This window comes from Panthera leo, chromosome C2 (genome assembly GCF_018350215.1).
Source record: "Panthera leo isolate Ple1 chromosome C2, P.leo_Ple1_pat1.1, whole genome shotgun sequence".
Taxonomy (NCBI): Eukaryota; Metazoa; Chordata; class Mammalia; order Carnivora; family Felidae; genus Panthera; species Panthera leo.
In genome coordinates, this window is record NC_056687.1 from 156,993,740 (window position 1) to 157,010,892 (window position 17,153).

At 61.2% G+C, this 17,153-nt stretch overlaps 1 protein-coding gene across 1 annotated transcript in view; it reads right to left on the reverse strand.

Annotated features, from left to right (window-relative positions):
• Positions 1–8,319: 8,319 nt before the first annotated feature.
• Positions 8,320–17,153, reverse strand: part of ANO10 (anoctamin 10) — a 264,223-nt gene continuing 255,389 nt past the window's right edge. Inside the window, exon 13 of the mRNA XM_042903443.1 lies at positions 8,320–8,571. Coding sequence (XP_042759377.1) covers positions 8,497–8,571 — 75 coding nt within the window. The 3' untranslated portion in view covers positions 8,320–8,496. The remainder of the gene's footprint in view (positions 8,572–17,153) is intronic.

The following is a 17,153-nucleotide window of genomic DNA, read 5'->3' on the forward strand; positions in this document are numbered from 1 at the left end:
CAACATGATTTTGGCTGTTCGGAGTCTTTTGTGTGAGTGACCCTTTTAAAAGCTAAATCATGTTATGTTTTGAAAGGTATTTCATTTCCAAATATTTAGAGATTTTCCACATAAGTTTCTGTTACTAATTTCTAGTGCAGTTCTGTTTTGGCCAGAAGTTAGGCTTTGTATAGTTAAATGTTTTTAAGCTTACCAAAACTCTTCTTATGGCTCAGCTAAATGGACTTCCTTGGTGAATGTTTTTGTGAGTGCCGGAAACGTACGGTTCTCGGTAAAGTGTTCTCTGTCAGTTAGTTAAGTTGCTTCCTAATGTCGATTTGAGACTTCTGTATGCTTACTTTTTGTCTCGTATCACTTGGTGAGGAAGGAGTATTGAAATCCCTAATTGTGGATTTGCTATTTGTCCTTTTAGTTCTATCAGGTTTATTTAGTTCTAGCTGAAGCTTTGTTGTCAGGTACACGCACATTTAAGATTGTTAAATCCTCCCGACAAGTTGATCTTTTTCATCATTATGAAATGTTCCTCTTTACCTCTGGTAAATCATTCTCTGTCATGAAATCTGCTTGGTGTGATATAGCCACTCAGCTTTCTTTGATTCGTAGGACTGTATCTTTTTCCATCTTTTTCCTTTCCATCTTTTTCCTTTTAACCTTTGTCTTTATATTTAAGGTAGAGTTGTTTTGTTTTTGGATTGTTTTTACAGATAGCAAGCATATAGTGGGGACTTTTTATGCAATCTGCAAATCTTTCCCTTTTATTTGGAGTGTTTTAGATCAATTGCATTTAGCATAATTCTCAACCTGGTTGTCTAAATCTACCACCTTCCTGGTTTTCTATTTGTCTTATCTGTTTCTTGTTTCTTTTCCACTCTTTTACTCTCTTCTTTTTGTTTAACTGAGCTTCTTTATTGGCTTCTTGGCTGTGCCTCTTTAATTTTTTAGTGGTTGCTATAGGGATATGTATACATATACATGTATGTACATATGTGTGTGTGTACACACACACACACACACACACACACACACATCCACGTATAAAACCGCAATCTAGGGGCGCCTGGGTGGCTCAGTTGGTCGATCCAACTCTTGTCAGCTCAGGTCATGATCCCAGGGGTGTGGGACTGAGTCCCATGTGAGGCTCCACACTGAATGTGGAACCTGCTTAAGATTCTCTTTCTCTCCCTCTGCTCCTTTCCCCTGCTGGCACACATCATCTCTCTCTCTCTCTCTCTCTCTCTCAGAACAAAAACAAAACCCCACAATCTACCTCATGTAGAATGTAAGAACCTTACCACTGTACACTTCCATTTTCCTCTCCCTATTCATTGTGCTATTGTTGGCATACGTTTTATTTTTACGTAGGCATAAATATTTTTGTTTTAAATTGTTTCCTTTTTAAGAGATGAAACCTGAGGGGAACGTCTCTTCTTTTGCCAGGACCTTTATCCTGACCACTCTTCACTCTGTGTATCCACACTTTGGTATTTTCCTTCTGTCTTTAGAACTTGAAATTTTCTTACAGTGCAGGTCTGCTGACAGTATATTCTGTCAGCTTCTACTTGTCTAAAAAAGTACTTTTAATTCGTGAAGGACATTTCCATCGGGTACAGAATTCTCGGTTGATAGTGTTTTATTACAATCCCGGACGCATTTCACACTGTTGACTGCTGGATTGTTTTATTCACGTAAAAAGTGTTGGTTTTCATTTTGGCATACAGTTACTCGGAATCAGGAAGATCCCCTGGGGGTCTTGCTTTTAAAGCGTCTTAGGACAGACCAAGGGCCAATGTGACCCACCACTGAGACGATATCTCCTAAGCCCTCCACTGAAGGACACGTCAGACTTAGGTTGCCCTTTTGCCTCTCTGCCCCCACAGCCGCCCCCCTGGGATCTGGGGAGGGATAGATGAGGAGGGGAAGTGGGATTCAGCCCTCCTTGAGCTAACAGGACTCCCAGCATGCTGCATTTTTGAGGACCCCTGACTCCAGAACAGAGTATTGGCGGACAACCCACTCGAAGCAGAGTGTTACAGGTTGAGAAGTTAGGAAGTGAAAAAAAGCTGAGTCTTGGTCCTCGCGAGTTCATAGTCCCCTTAGGGATGACATGACGATTTCGATTAGTACCAGAGGAAGACCAGCGATGGTGACGTGTGGCAGGGCACCGCCGGGAGGGTCCTGAGAGTTCCAAGGAGGGTGAGTCCGGGGAGGAAATCGGAGCCGAATGCCAGGGTCAGAGAACCGAACGGCTGGGCGGATGGGGATCACCAGGAGCCCGGAGTGGACTTTGCTGAGGGACTGTCTACCTTGCCTCTTGGCTCATTCCTCCTTTCCCTAGGATGTTGATCTCTGGACTGGAATACCGGGGGCACTGGAGGCCGGGGGGCACTGCTGGAAGGAGCGGTGCCTGGTGGCAGGCCGGCATGAAGGTGGAGACTGAGCGTGTGAGGCCCGTCACCCACCCCTGGCCCCGGCTCAGAAGGGTCCCCTCGATTTAGTCAACGCTCTGCTCTCACGTTGTTGTCTTGAACTTCTCAACACCTTTCGAGCAAGGACACCGCATTTTCATCTTGCGCTGGGCCCCGAGGGTGATGCGCCTGGCTGACAGATTCCTTGCAGGTCTGTACCCCACAAGTACGGGGAGGTGATCTCAACACTGAAAAGGGGTGGGGGCTTTGGCAAGAGCAGAGGCCCTGAGGGAGCAGTAAAGGCCAGAGACAGGAGTCCAGACGCGCTCCAGCGTGGGCGTAAGAGAAAGCACGGAGGAGGCAAGCAGTGGAGACCGCAGGCTGCCAGGAGAAGGTGAGCCTGGGAACTTCTGAGGCCGAGCGGTCTGTGGGTCGGCTCTGGGCACCAGGGGCTCCCCGAGCTTGTGGAGAATGAGATGGAAGCAGGTCCTGGGAGGTGCCCCTGGGAGGGGCAAAGTGAGCGCGTGGGGTCGCTCTGAGAGCGCCCCACTGAGGGGTGGGCAGGTGGCGCACTGCCCCTGCTTCGCGGTGGGGGCGCTGAGGCTCAGGGGCCTGGCCAAGGGCACACCACTGGCCCGATCCCAGAGCCCGCCCCTCAGGCTGCCCACCCGGATGCGAAGGGGCGAGAAGGGCCTTCGACATGACCTTCGACCTTCCAGTACCCGAGAGCTCGGCAAAGCAGTGTGAAGACCTCGTCCTAGAAGGTTCCGCTTTAAACCCCACTGGAGCCTGTGACACGTCTTTGCATCCCGTTACCCTTCTAACACCTGAAAAATTCCAAATCTGGGGACACAGCGGGTCCGGGGGGTGGGGGGGTGTGGACCTGCCCGTGAGACCAAGAGGCAGGTCATCACGCCTCGAGATCATTTAGATTCGGGGCTGAGACAGCTGGTCCCACGACGGTCCGCGAAGAATTGCAGCTGGCCGAGGCCTCCCTGGGCCGGCTAGCTACTCCCTGGGACCCACCCCCGGGGAGGAAATTGGGAGCGGGGAGGCCCCCAAGATGCCCGCGGTCTGTGGGAAACGGGGCCTTCCGCGTGTGCGTGTGGAAAGCACAGCAACGACCGCCTGGTGGACCCCACGGTTTGGGTGGAAGTCGGCCACGTGGCCGGGCCGATTCGGGTCGTCGACGCAAACCCCAGCCTGCGTCCTTCCTTCGGGCGTGGGCCAAACGTGAGGCGCCGCAGAGTGACTTGTGGCTGGTAAGCGGCGGCTGCAGCAAGCTGCCCTCCAGGGCCCGCGGCAGGCAGGGCGCCCTCAGGACGGGGCAGGTGACCGTGGAAAGCTCCGGCCTCCCCGTCTGGATGTGGCTGACTCCACCTGTGATGGGCCGACCCCGCGGCGCCCGTTTTGGGGCCTTGCGTTCTGGGGTCGGGGGGGGGGGGCTGCTTTAAAGCCGCTCAGCGGTCTCTGTCGGGGCGGAGACAGGAGTGGTCTCCCTCCTCCGAGCCAGGCAGCTGTGTAGACGGAGGCAGCGCCCTCCGGGTGTTCGGCACCCGGCCACCACGTCCTGGCGGAGGGGGGGGGGGGGCAGCAGTGCAAGGCGAAGATCCGGCCGCGAGCTCTGCGCGCCCCGGGCCGGTCGGGCTGCCCTGTGCCTGTTGGGGTCCGGGGACGGCTGCGGCGTCCTGCTCCCCGAGAGGGCCCGCCGGCCTGGGCTTACCCGCGCCGCCCCGCGTCCTCCTGCCCGGGTCACGAGAGAGAGGACACGCGGAGGGGGCCACGTGCCCTGGACACTTGGTGCCTGGTTGCTCCCTTCCGCGCGTCAAGTTCACCAGCCCTGCAGACGGTCTAGAGAGGAGGCTGCGGTGTCTGCGAGCCGCGTGCCGTCAGCGTGACTTGCGCCACGCGCTCAGGGACAAACGCCACCACGGTCTTTTCCTGGTCTAAGGTAATCCCTCGAGGCCCACGCGGCTGTCGCTGTCGGCAGGCATCCGGCCCCCTCCCTCCCTGAACTGCCCCGATATCTCAGGGCCTACAAAGGCCTGGGGAGGAGGGAGGCCATCCGATGGCGGCATCCGGGGGGCTGGCCAGGGTCTGCTCCTGTGCCCCGTGGTCAGGTCCCGGTGGGGTCTCCCCCTCCCCTCCCCCCCCTCCCCACCCCCCGTGGTGACCGTGGTGACCAGGCCGGGGGGCGGGAGGCTGGCTCTGGAGGGCCTTTGGCACCAGCCCCTTCGGGAGAAAAACGAGAAGGGCCTCTGCCCCCACCGTGGTTCCCAAGCCTCGGGGCGCACGGGCACCACGGCAGGCATCCCCTGGGATGCAGACTCGGGCCAAGCTGCCAAAGTCCTGTCCCTCAGGCCCGGGGGTGGGACCAGGGCATCCGCTCCAACAGGGTCCAGGTGACTGTTTCCCAGAGGCCCCGCGTCACCGAGCGGGGCCCACCACCACGGGGCCCGGTCCCGGACTCACCGCCCGCCCGGCACAGGGCTCGGGTGGGGCCCCCCACTGTCTTCTAAGACCTCCTAACTTCGCCTCTTGGAAAGCTAGGACGCTGCGTCCCACAGCCTTCCCGGGAGCCTACTTTTGCTGGGACGAGAAGATGGCCAAAGGGGCCTCCTGACAGGCCCAGGAAGAGCGTCTTCCGTCCTCCGAAGACGCCGTGGCCCCTCTCCTGGGTGGGATGAGGGACGCGTCTTCCCTCGGGGCTCCAGCGGCCCCGGCCTGGGTCGGGCCCCCTTCTCTCCAAGCCTCCCTGGGTGGGCGTGGGGGACGCGGGCTCGGCCTAGGGCCGGTGCCACGTGCCCTCCTCGAGGGCCGAGGGATTCCTGAAATAACCCAGCTGGAGGAGTCTACGGCCGGGCCTCTGGTTCTGCGGCCTTCGGCCTTGGGTCTTCTCTGGCTGGTTTCCTGCGGGGGGGAAAGGGCGGGGGCTGCGGGGTCAGGGCTGAGGAGAGGGCCGCTGGCAGGCAGCTCTGGCGGGGCCGCGGCACCGTCCTGGCCGATGCGGGCCTTCGCGGGGCCGAGAGCGGGCCGCACTCCTGCGGGAACCCCGCGTGCCCCGGTTGCCTCGGTTTTAAAAGAACCATGTAAGGAAAGTGAGGCTCACAGGGCATCTCAAGGGACACTGGGCCCCCGGCTCCGGCTGCATCGTGCGACCGGGCATCCCTAGCCACTGGCTTCTGACTTCCTCCCAAAAGCCACTGAGATAAAGACCTGCCCTGAAGTCTCAGCTTTTGAGTGGGGGGTAAGGAGTGTGACGGTGTGGCCCTCAGGAGGGACAGGAGTGTCCACCGCCTGACCCCTCCTCGCCCAGGGCTGGCTCTGCCAGCGGAAACCCGGGCCTAGGCATCGAGACCCCCTGGGGCCTCTGGGGCCCCCGTGTGGGGCCTGACAGCCCGGCCGTCCCAGGGGTGCCCGCGAAATAGGCACAGAACCAGCATGAGGGGGGTCGGGCTGAGGAGGGACCCGGGATCAAGGCCCACCGGCCACCCGCGGCTTGGTGACAGTATCGCAGGGCCTCCGGGGGGGTGGGGTGGGGGGACTCCTCTCGGGGGAGAGACCGCGGGACGCCTTCCACGCCCCCCGCAGGCCGGAGGACCGGCCCCTGCCCCCCTCCTGCCCGGCGAGGGCTGCGGTCACCCCCGGCCCGGCCTCTGCCTGGGCGGCCACTCCGCCACCGTCCCTGAGAGCCGGCGGCGACGGGCTTGCGGTCCAGAGACCCGCTTTCAGCCTTCTGGGCTTGACCACAGCGTGGGCGGCTCCTCTGTCTGCCTCTGAGAAACACGGGGCCGGGCCCACGGGGCTCAGCAGCCCTTCCTGCGGGTCCCGGCCCATCCTCCCCCTGGGGGACGCCGCCGGGTCCCCTCGGGGTGCCGTCCCCGTTCTGCACCCTCGGGGGTCCACGCGGGCAGGGCGGGGGGGAGGGGGCGCCTCCGGTCCGCTCCGCTCCGCTCCGCTCTGTGGGACGGGCGGGCTGAGGACACGCGAGCAGGGTGGTCACGCAGCTGCGCCCCCAGCCGAACCCGTGGGAACCGGGGAGCAGAGCGGGGCGGTGTCCCCTCGCGCGTGGCCAGCGGGAGGCCTGAGGCGGCGGCGCCATCCCACGGCTGGCGGGGCAGGGGTGCCGGCGGGCCCCGAGGGCGGAGGGGAGGCCAGAGACAGGAGCGCGCGGGCCCAGTCGGCGCGCGGGAGACCTAAGGAAGGGAGGTGCAGGGTGCGGGCCGCGGCGAGCGCCTGGGTGGGCGCGCGGACCGCCAGCCTCCCTCTCGACACGGCCCGGCCGGTCCCACGGCCACCCTCCCGAGGCCCGCGGCCCCCGCGGACGTGGCTCCCGTGTGCCCGGCACCCCAGGGGTACCGCGTTCCCCACGCGGCCCTGGCTTCGCCCTGGCGGAGCGCTTCGTGGCGAGGAAGGTCAGGGGAGGCTCCTGGGGAAGGCAGCCTCCAGCGAGGCGCGCACCTCGGGGGGCGAGCAGGCCCAGCCCGGAGAGGCCGCCCCTCGCGGGCGGCCGTGGGCCCCCGCCCCCACCCCGGGCGGGGAGTTGAGCTAACGGGCCTCTCCCCGCCGCCTGCGTTCGCCCCCCAGCCAGGACCTGCGGGAGACCCGGAGCTGGCCCCCCCGGCCCGCCTGCCGTCTCTCCTTCCCCAGCAAACACAGGCGCGCGGGCTGCAGCGCGGGGAGGCTCCCGGAGGCGGCTCAGGGCCCGGGACCACAGCGGCGGCTACGGCTCGCTGGTGTTTCGAAACGCGAGCGAGCTGCGGAAAGCGTTCCTCAAGCCCCGGACGACCACCGACCGCCTGTGCCCTGGAGCGCCCTCCGCCAGGCGGGGACCGGGCAGAGCCAACTGGGAGACGTCCGCGCCGGCGGGCGGGGAGGCCTGGCGGGGAGGAGGGGCTTCTGGCACGCTAGGCCCCCCCGGGGGCCCCCGGGGCCGCCTCCACCGATGCGAACGGGAGGAACGGGGGGATCCAGGTGCCGGGCCCCGAGGGACACGGGTCTAGAAGCCACCAGGTCCTCAGCCCCTCCCGGCTGCCTCCCAAGTGGAAGGAAGGGCCCGCAGGTGCGTGGTGGCCCGGCCGGAGGGACCGGGCCCGGGCCGGGGAGTGGGGGGGGGGGGGGGGAGGGGGGTGCCGGCCGCCGCGTGAGGCAGAGGGGGGCAGCTGGCAGGGGAAGAAGGAAGCGGGGCCCTGCCCTCCCGGGCGGTCCTCAAGCCGGCTAGACCGCAGCCGGAACCCCAGAGGCACCGTCCTCGCGCCTGGGAAAGAGGTGCGCGAGGCCCCACGGCACGGGGGTGGGGTGGGGGGGGGGGCGGGGGCCCTCTTCCGCAGGGGTGAGCCCACACCGGGGTGCCGGGCGAGGCAGCCGGCCCTCCCTCCCTCCGCCTGGGGCCGTGGGCACGGAGGCAGCCCCCCCAGCGGCCCTGGCCAGGCCCCCCGCGGGGACAGAGCCTCACCTCCCGAGGACGAGGACCGAGGACGAGGATGGCCTGGGCCCCAGGCCCGGCCCCAGGCTCCGCGGGTGGCGCACGGGCGCCCCGCCCCCAGCCGAGCCCGCAGCCGGCACCCCGCCTCTGGCTCCAACCCCCCCCCCCCCCCCCCCCGACGACGTGACCCGGGGCTGGCTTCGGAAGGGGGGCCTCCCAGGCCACGTGCGCTAAGGAGGAGTCAGAGAGGTGCGCGTTGCCTTTAATGGCTTCGTTACTGTGGTTTCGGGGGACACACCGCGAAACAGAAACGGGGAAGGGGTGGTCGCAGCTGTCCGGGTGCCGGCGACACGGCCTCGCGGCGCACGCCCCCCCTCGACTGGGGTTCGGCAGGCGGCCCCTTCGGCCCGGGCCACGGGCGTGACAGCGGCTGGCTGCGAGGGGTGAGGCCCCGGGGCGGTGCGGGGGGGGGGGGGGGGGGGTGGTGGTAGGGGTGGGGGGAGGGGGACAGCCGCATCGGCGTGCGGCCTGGCGGGGGGCTCCACGGGCCCCCACCAGGACACCGGGGGGCGGGGCTGCCTGCCACCGGGCACCGCCTCATGGGCCACGCATGGGGTCCGGGTCCAGGTGCCCCCGTGCCCTCGTGCAGGGCAGCCCGGGCGGCCCTCAGGCCTCCTCCTCCTCCTCCTTACGGCCTTCCCTTGATTCCTCCTTCAGGTTCTCGGCCATGAGCTTCATTTGCTGTTGAGAGAACACAGGACACTGGGTGAGCCACGCAAGCCCGAGCGGTGGCCCCTGGGTGGCGCGGGTGGCGGTGGTGCCCCTGGGGCTCCGGCGAAGGCACTCGGAACCCAGAGAGGCCGAGAAGTCGTGGCGTTCGTTCCGACGCGGCCCGCGGCGTGGCTGGGAATGTGGTGCCTGGGAACCCAGCGCGGTGGGGATTCTACGGATCCAGAAATGAGGAGCAGCTGGAAACCCGCCCCCCCCTCCCCTGCCGGATCCCCCAGAACAAGAGGGGCAGGGAGAGGACACAGCAGGGGGCCCGGAGCACTGACGCGGGGGCAACTGCGAACTGGGTGACCCTCTGGGCCTTTGTTTCCGCATCTGCGCAATGGGAGTCGTGGTGCACACGTTGCAGGGCGGCTGTGGGGGTCACCGTGCGTGAGATCCCTGGCCCCGAGCCGATGGGCCAAAACAGCGGATATGTTTAGCAGTCCCCTGTCCCTGCAGCCACAGGACCACGCCCGGCCATCCAGCGCCACCGGGGGCATCCTATGAAATCTCGCTGAGGGCCAGGCTCAGAGGGGAGTGTCGGAAGGAGCCCGGGCCCCAGGACGAGGCGGCGGCCGTGGGGGAGGAGGTCCTGGGGCCCCACCCTCGCAGCCCCCTGTCCCGTGGGTGCTGGAAAACACGACTGTGGCTCTGCTTGTTTGCTGAAAAAATGAGTAACTCCTTTGGAATTTGGCCTAAAATACACACGCTGATTTTCGATAACCGTTACTTACGGGAAACGCAAAACTGTGCGCACAAAGTCCGCCGCTGCCCCAGGAACCTGGCCGCCCCTGTGGGAGGCCCCGGCCCCGGCCCCACGCGGGGCTGGACAGCACACCACGTGCCCTCTGGCTTTCACGGCGAGGAACCCCTTTCGTGGACTATCATCAAGAGCCTCCGTCTTCCGCTTCAACCCCATCTCCCCTTGTGAGGACCCTCAGATCTGCCGGGCCTCCGGAGACCCCACTTCACCCCAGACGGTTCCCTTCTCTGAGCCCGGCCTGTCTTCCACGGGAGGCGGGAGCCTGCGGGCGGCCGCTCTCCCCGTGGGCCGGGAACTGCCGGGCCTTTGCTCGTCCGCAGCAGGCTCTGGGAGGGCTCCTGCTGGGGAAGGGGGCAGGCGGCTCACGGCGGCCAGTCTGCGGGGGAGCGGGCTCTCCTTGCAGGGGACGCAGCAGGCCGACCGGAGCAGGACGCGGGCGCAGGAGCGGGCCCTGGCCCGAGGACCCGCAGCGGCGATGTCTGCACAACCTTCGGCCTGAGGGGCGATGGTGACGGCTTGACTTAGTTCACCAACCGGGAGGAGCAGAACTGCCAGGCCACGTGAGGGTCGAGCCCACTTCGCCTGCTAACGGCTGATGCAACTATCCCCAAACAGCAAAACCGGCACCTTTCAGGCCGGATTCGCGGCGGACTCTCCCAGCTGATGTCATTTAATACTTAAGAGACCTTCTTAAAGGTCTTTTGATGAGAGGCAGAATATGAACCTATTTCCTGATTTGACAAGTAACCATAGAAAGTAAAGGCTAAATAGATTTAACTAAACTAGAGCTACAAGGGGGACACACTACTCCCTGGCTGGTCAGAGAATCTTCTAGCCATGCTCCCCCAGCGTTCACGTGGGGAGGAAAATCAAAACGGGTTTTGATCCAAAGGAGGCTCTGAGGCTCCCCGCAGGGTGCCAGCTGCTCCCTCCCTCCTGCCTCCGGGAGCCCCTTGCCCTCACGGGGGACTGAGGGGGTCTGCAGATCTCCCAGGAGGGGCACCCCGCTCTCCGGCAGCCGGGCCGAGGGTTCTGTGGGACGCGCCCTCTCCCCGGAACGACCCGGCCTTCAGTGACTCTTCTCTCAGGCCAAGGTGGGACCTCACACAGGCCAGGGAGGGACTGGAGGGACTCGGAAGCCACCTCCCTGCCTGAAGCACCCGCCCCCCTTGCTCAGGGTGGCCGGCTCCCAAGCTCAGGGGGCATCCGGGAGGTCACGGTTTACCCGCACTGAGCTGCAAAGGTAGGAACGGCGGCCAGTGAACCCACCACCCTCTCAGGCCTCAGCCAGGCAGCAGGAGCAGTTGGCTGGGAGCACCTATCTCTGTAAGGAGCAGTGCCCAGGCCCCTCAATCTGCTGGGCTGGGCCAAGCCCGCCGGCGGCCCTTCCCCTCTGTGGTGGGTCCCGTGGGGCCCGATCTGCCTCATGGAGCTTTGTGACCCCACCGGAGACGTGGCCCACAGTGGGCGGGAAGGCTTGTGCTCCCCAGACCTTTGCCAGCACAGGGCTGAGCATCCTGGCCACGAGGGGAGCTCAGGCTTGGCTCGTCTCCCTGTATCTTCCGTCCTCCCTGCTGGACACGCTGAGCCGGGGCAGGACCAGAACTCCAAACCCATGGCTAAAGCCCAAAGAAACACTCAAGCAGCTTAGAAGAAACAAGCTGTGGCAGCCGGCTTGCCAGAGATGAAGAGTTAAACTGGTTTTGAGGTCAGTGAGCGACACCCAAATCTTCCCTTGCAAACAGGCAGGCTTCTTCTGTTCCTCCCGAAAGACAGAGTCAGAAGCTATGAGGCCTTGTGACGACTTCTCTCAGGTAAGGAAGGGTCCAGATGCCGTCTGCTGTTATGAACTTGTAACAGAACCCCCACCCCACCCTCCTGGTAAAGAGGAGCCAGGGGGCTGAGCCCCCTCCCCGCCCAGGGGAGACCATGAATGTTGGCAGAATTAACGCTAAGAAGCACAGATGTTCTAATCCGAAAGAACCTTCATGATCATTCAGTCCTGTGGCCGCTTAAGACCCTGGAGACTCTCCTAAATGCAGATTCATAGGCCCCTCCCTGAGATGCTAACTCACTGGTCTGTAGGGGGGCCCAGGTCTCTGAAGTTTCTCCTGAGACGTCCCCAGCCTTGGGAGTCTCTGATTTGTTGACTGCCGTCTTGCGCAGGTAAGCAAGCTGGAGTGGAGTGGGGGTAGGTCCCTTCTGGACCACACTGTGGGCCCAGGCAGAGTCACAGGGCAGGGCCCAACCCGTGCTGTTCCCTCTGGGCACCAGGCTGCCTCCTGCAGCTCAGCCCTCTGGCTTCTTTTGCCTGGGGCGAGGGTAGGGGTAGGGGGGCAACATTACTCCTTTAAAAAAAAAAAACAAACCTGCCTTCTTTAGGGATTCCTAAATTAAAACCTCATTAAAAATATAAGCAGGATAATAGTGCCGACTTCCTCCCCACCAGAAGCATCAGAACGAAGAGAATGAAATCTTCCCTAATTCGTGACTCGTTAAAACACTCATGTTCCAAATAACTCTTTAAAAAGTACAGGCTGACTTCTTGCATCGTTATTAGCGATGATCATAAGGGGAGCACAGTCGCTGAGTGTGCGGTCCCAGTGCGCAGCTCCGCGCAAGAAAGGACGCATAAGCGGGCCCGCTCCGCCCTGCGGAGACGTAGGCAGGTGCCTTCTGAGACCTGGGGGGGGGGGGGGGCCTCGCCCGCCCAGCCTGTAGTACAGACCGAACCCGCGATCAGCTTCGGGATCTCTCTGTTCTCAGCGCTCAGGAAGTCACAACCGACGGATCCCATTACTGCCCGGGTTGCGCTGTGCTCCAACGACTCCGTTACCCCTCCCCCTCGGGAGCAACCACCGCGCACGGAAAAAGCCGGATCGGGGCAGCTCCGGGCTGCAGGGCGGAGAGAGCCGCTGCCTTCCTGCCTGCCCGTTCACCGGAGGCTTCGCTGGCCTGGGGCTGGCTCAGTTCAGTTCAGGCACAGCACCTGCTCCCCCCCAAGTCCTGCCGGCCTCGGGGGTGCAGGCCTGGCGACGGGGCATGAGGATCACCAGTCCCCTGGCCACCTCCATTCTGGTGGAGCTGGCTGCCCCCCGGGGATTCTAGCACTGACAGGAAGCCTCCACCTCCAGCGGGAAGGACGGCCGGCCGTCTGGAAGCCTCCTTCCCGCACAGCCGCGCCCCCGCACCCCTGGCGAGCACAACCCAGGTCTTCTCTTGTCTCCCACCACGCTGAGGCCAGGCAGCTTGTTTGGGGTCATGTGGCCAGAGTCAGGGCAAAATTAAGCAATTTCGGTGGTTCAGGTGAAAAAGAAAGCAAAGGATGGGCCATGCCACAAAGACTGTTTTTTTCTTTATATATTTTTTGGTCATCTCGACACCCAACGTGGGCCTCGAACTCACAACCCCGAGATCAAGAGTCACATGCTCTTCTGACTCAGCCAGCCGGGCGCCCCAAGACTGTTTTCATTTGTTCTATCTAGAGGAAAGCTTCCCTCAAAGCAGCACTGTTCTGGACACATTCTAATATGACGATTAAAGGCTCCAGATCTGCCCTCAGGCTCCGACGAGCCCCGCAGCAGTGGCTACGGGGCAGGAGGGCCCAGGGGCCGTGGCCCCCCCAGGCTGTCCTGGGGGCCCTGCGTACAGCACCTCTCCCCCTGGAGGGTCTGGTTCATAACACGTACAAAATGCCAGGTCTGTCGAGCATCAGACAGGCCGGCGCTCTGAGTGCCGCGTCCCCACCCCAGCCAGCTTTACTCCTTCACCCCTTCTCGGGGGCCGCGATCACCTTGCCGCTCCGACCAAACCTTGAGCCCTCGTGACGGATGCCTCTGTGCCCCTCCCCGGTCTTCTGTCTGCCGTGGGGCCCCGCCGACCCCACCTGCCAGGCACACCCACCGCTCCCAGCACCGGCCTCCCAGACTCGCCGATGCCGTCCAAAAGCAGCCCAAGCCGGGCTCTCAAACAGGGAACCAGAACATGCTACCACAGGGCCTTCTCATAGGTTCTGGACTGAACCGCAGGTCACTCGGCCCAGAGGGGCTGCCTGTCGCCGTCGCCCTCCACTGTAATTCCTGCACTCCGCTCGCGCCGTCTGCTTTTGTCCACGTTTATGTGCAGGGTTTTCCTGCTTCAGTGTTCTATCCACCTAGTGCGTGCTCCGGAGAGGATACGACACTGCCCTCTGCCCCCAGGGGCCCACGACACGGTGCTGTGAGCTGCAGCCAGCTCTCCACAAATACCTGTGGCAGAGGGACCACGGCCTGGAGCCCCAGGCAGCAGCCAGTGCGATGAGGGCTCAGCCCGTAACTCAGCATGACCACCATGAGCTGGCAAGTAAACTGCAGCACACGGGTGTGTGAGACTCATTCACATTCTTGAAGCGAGCATCGCTCTCTGGACCACAGATGTGTCGGTCACACGTATGGGATCACAGAAAAGACACGAGCGTGTGGGCTTTATTTACGCCCGAAACTCCAGGATTTTGGAGGTCTAGTTATCTGCCCTGGTCGCAGTACGGGTCTGGGCCCCTTAGGACTGGGCCTCAGTGCGGACAGGAATCTTGGTTCCCCCAGAGCCAGCTGTGGTTCTGGCTCTGGCTCGGGTGGCCCGCGATGACAGCCGGGGAAGTGGCTGGAGGAGGAAACTCAAGGGCCGCCAGGAGGGTTGCCGAATTACCAGCTTGACCCCAGCCGGAAACTAAGATTCCTCCGAGATCAAAACCCAGCTCCAAAGAAGCTCCAAGACCTGGTGGCCAGGCCCAGCTCCACCATCGGCTGAGGCGCTGGGGGCCACAAGTCCGTTAACTGCCGAGCTGACCCTGGGGAGGGTAGAGTCCGTTTCACTTAAAAACATTAAAAAAAACCTACTTCTTAAATAACCGCGTAGGCCCTGCTTTCTCTGCGTAGTTGGGTTTCAGAGCTGAATTTCCAAACGCAGAAGTTAAAGGCTCCTGGAAGGAGAACCCCACAGATCTCCTGAGAATGTAAATGACTTTCTATGCAGAGCGAGGGGCCTACAGGAGCCAGAGGCTTTGCTTCCCTGCCATCCCCAGGTACGCACTGACTCTCACGCTTCCCTGTTCTGGAAGAGGGGGCCGAGTGTGTTCGATCCGCCACAGCCATCTCTGAAGCCTGGGCTGCTAAGGTGATGTATCTGTCGACGCGATGAAGTTCTGCGGGTGGCTAAAAGGTGCTGCATACAAAGCAAAACTGATGAGAGAGTGGCCCACCTTGCTGGGTTTGGGAAGGGTTACTAGGTGCAGAAAGGCCTCGTCAGGGCTGCTCGTGGCCTCTGTCCTTCCACATTCCATCGGTGGCTCCTGGTGTCGTCTCTGAGTCGCCGGCTTCTAAGTGCAATCCTCTGCATCTATGCCAAACGTGGGTGCCACCACTAAGCGATTAACGCCGCAGACCTTCGCCAGCACCCGGGCATTCTGCCTGCGATGGGCACGCTCGAGCTACGTAGGTTCCCACGGGCTGCGGGGCACGGGCAGGTGCGTCCACACCAGCCCTGTGCTTCACGCGTGTTCTCTGTAAGAGCTCCACGGAAGTCTCGGCTACTTGCCTCTCCACCTGCCCGTTTCCTGCATTTCTAATTCTGCTTCTACATCAAAACCTCATTCCCCCTCCTGCTTTATTGATACAACTTTCAACGTCTGTTACATTCTATTATTTTTGTGCAACTCAGCGACCAACAGTCCTATCACAACACATCCCAGACGCCGTTCTCAACTCCGTATTAACTCATCTGCTCCCCATGACCACCCTACGAGAAACATACCGTCGTCATCCTTTCAAAGGTGGAACGGAGGCACAGGGAGGCTGAGAAGCCTGCCGAGGTCACACAGCTCACGGGAGGCCTGCGCCCAGCGTGCCGACACTGCTCTGGTTTTGTGCTGTTTGACAGCACCTAGCTTCCCGCTGCGGCCACCAGTGCTCTGAGACGCACGTTCAGCTGGATCACACTTCCATCTCAGGAGGGTTTGCTGCCACTTTTCTGATCCTTGGTGAGGCCTAAATTTGGTGCCATCCCACCTGGCTCAGACTTTCTGCTTCTGCTAAACCTCCCCACCGCGTCCACCTCCATCCTGACTTGGGAGCGCGATTTTACGCATGACAGTAAGAAGTCGCTTACGACTTCAGGAAGGAAGTTTGAGAGTTAATCTTTTTTTAAGAAGCAGAAATCCTTGTCATTCTTCTTCTTCTTCTTTCAAAAGAAAGGCCCCTGAAGGGCACAAGAACCAGAAAATATGGGAAATGCTTTGGAACGTTAATCGGCAAAATCGCAAGTGCCCAAAGGCTCGTGGTGAGCCGGCCACTAAGGAGAGCCCCTCCAACAAGCGACACGGAAAGAGTCAGGACCCAGGTCTGGTACCAAAGTGCAGCTCACTAAACACAGAAAGGGGAGTACAGATAGTCCTGAATACAGTTATTCAGGAACAACCAAGGTTCAAGTAAGCGATGTCTTCTTCGTCACGGGAGGAGAGAAAACCGGTAACAGGTGTTGCTTCAAAGGCAGCCGAACTGAATGGATGCATTTTGGAAACACGCAGATCCCAGCATGGAGAGTAAGAGCGTCGGGCCCTGGAGTGCCCGGGGACATCCACGAAGGGGGATGGCGCAGCATCCTGCCACGGGGATCAGGTCAGAATGCAGACGGATGACGTGGAACAGAAGTGCCATTATGGACGAAAAGAGCCAGAGTCCCCGAGATCAAAAGCAAGCTACGAGTAATCGTAAGGAAATAAGATAAATATACGGATGAAACAATCAGTCCTTCTGAAACGGCCATGCCCTGTGAGCATCGTGACCACATAAGAAGGAGGGTGATAACGGCGAGGGTGAGGAGGACACAGAACGGGTGTCCTTGGGAAGTCACATGAGTCGGATGAAGGGGCCACCAATTCTGCGTGAGAAAGGGGGAGAAAGCATTTTGTGTTTTGGCAAATAAGCACGTAAAAAGAGTCTGGTGATTGGGTTTGCCCCGAATCAGAGGACAAACGACTAAGTTTCTTTTAAAAAACTGAGTCACTTTCCCAACGGCCTCTTTCGCTGAAATGACTAGACCTCTAGGTACGACGTTACGTTGCAGAGTAAAATGCGGAAGGCAACCTTCCATCCGCTACGTCTGCTGCGATATGGTACCGGGCTGTTTATCAGAAGACATGGAGGTGGACAATCTAATTGTCCTTCCTCGGCCCATGATACTGACATACCCGGTGGTGTTACTTTTCAAGACACTGACCCAGCTCTTCAGATGGCCCAGATGAGCAAGCGTCTGGCCTGCAGGAGGCCCTTCCTGGACGAGACTTTCACAGCATCACCTCCTCAGGAAGCGGCCCCCTCTTGATCTGACTGCAGGGAGGAGGTGCTGGGGGCCTTCAGGACGTGACTCCCTTTTCTGTCTGGAAGCCCTGGGAGCCAGCGAGGGACGCAGCGTCCTTCTCTCACCGCAGAAGCTTACGCACAGGTCGCTAGGGTCCCTTAGGAGATGAGACCCGGAGAGGCTTGTAACCAGCCAAGGCCCAGGGTGATCCGGTCAACTCTCATCTTTATCCACAGGTACTAGGCTGCTGGGTAGGGACATCCCTGAAGCCCTAGGCTCAGGGTTCAGGCTGCGAGTGGAGCAGTGGACAGGCCAGACGACAGTCACAGAGGGATGAAGGGCAGAAAGCACCAGCGGCTGCTCCTTCAGTAAAAGCCATGGCTCGGTGGCAGTTAGAGACCCAGCAGCTGAAACGTCAACAGTTTGGTTGGGTCAAGGTGCCGCACAAAGGCTTAAT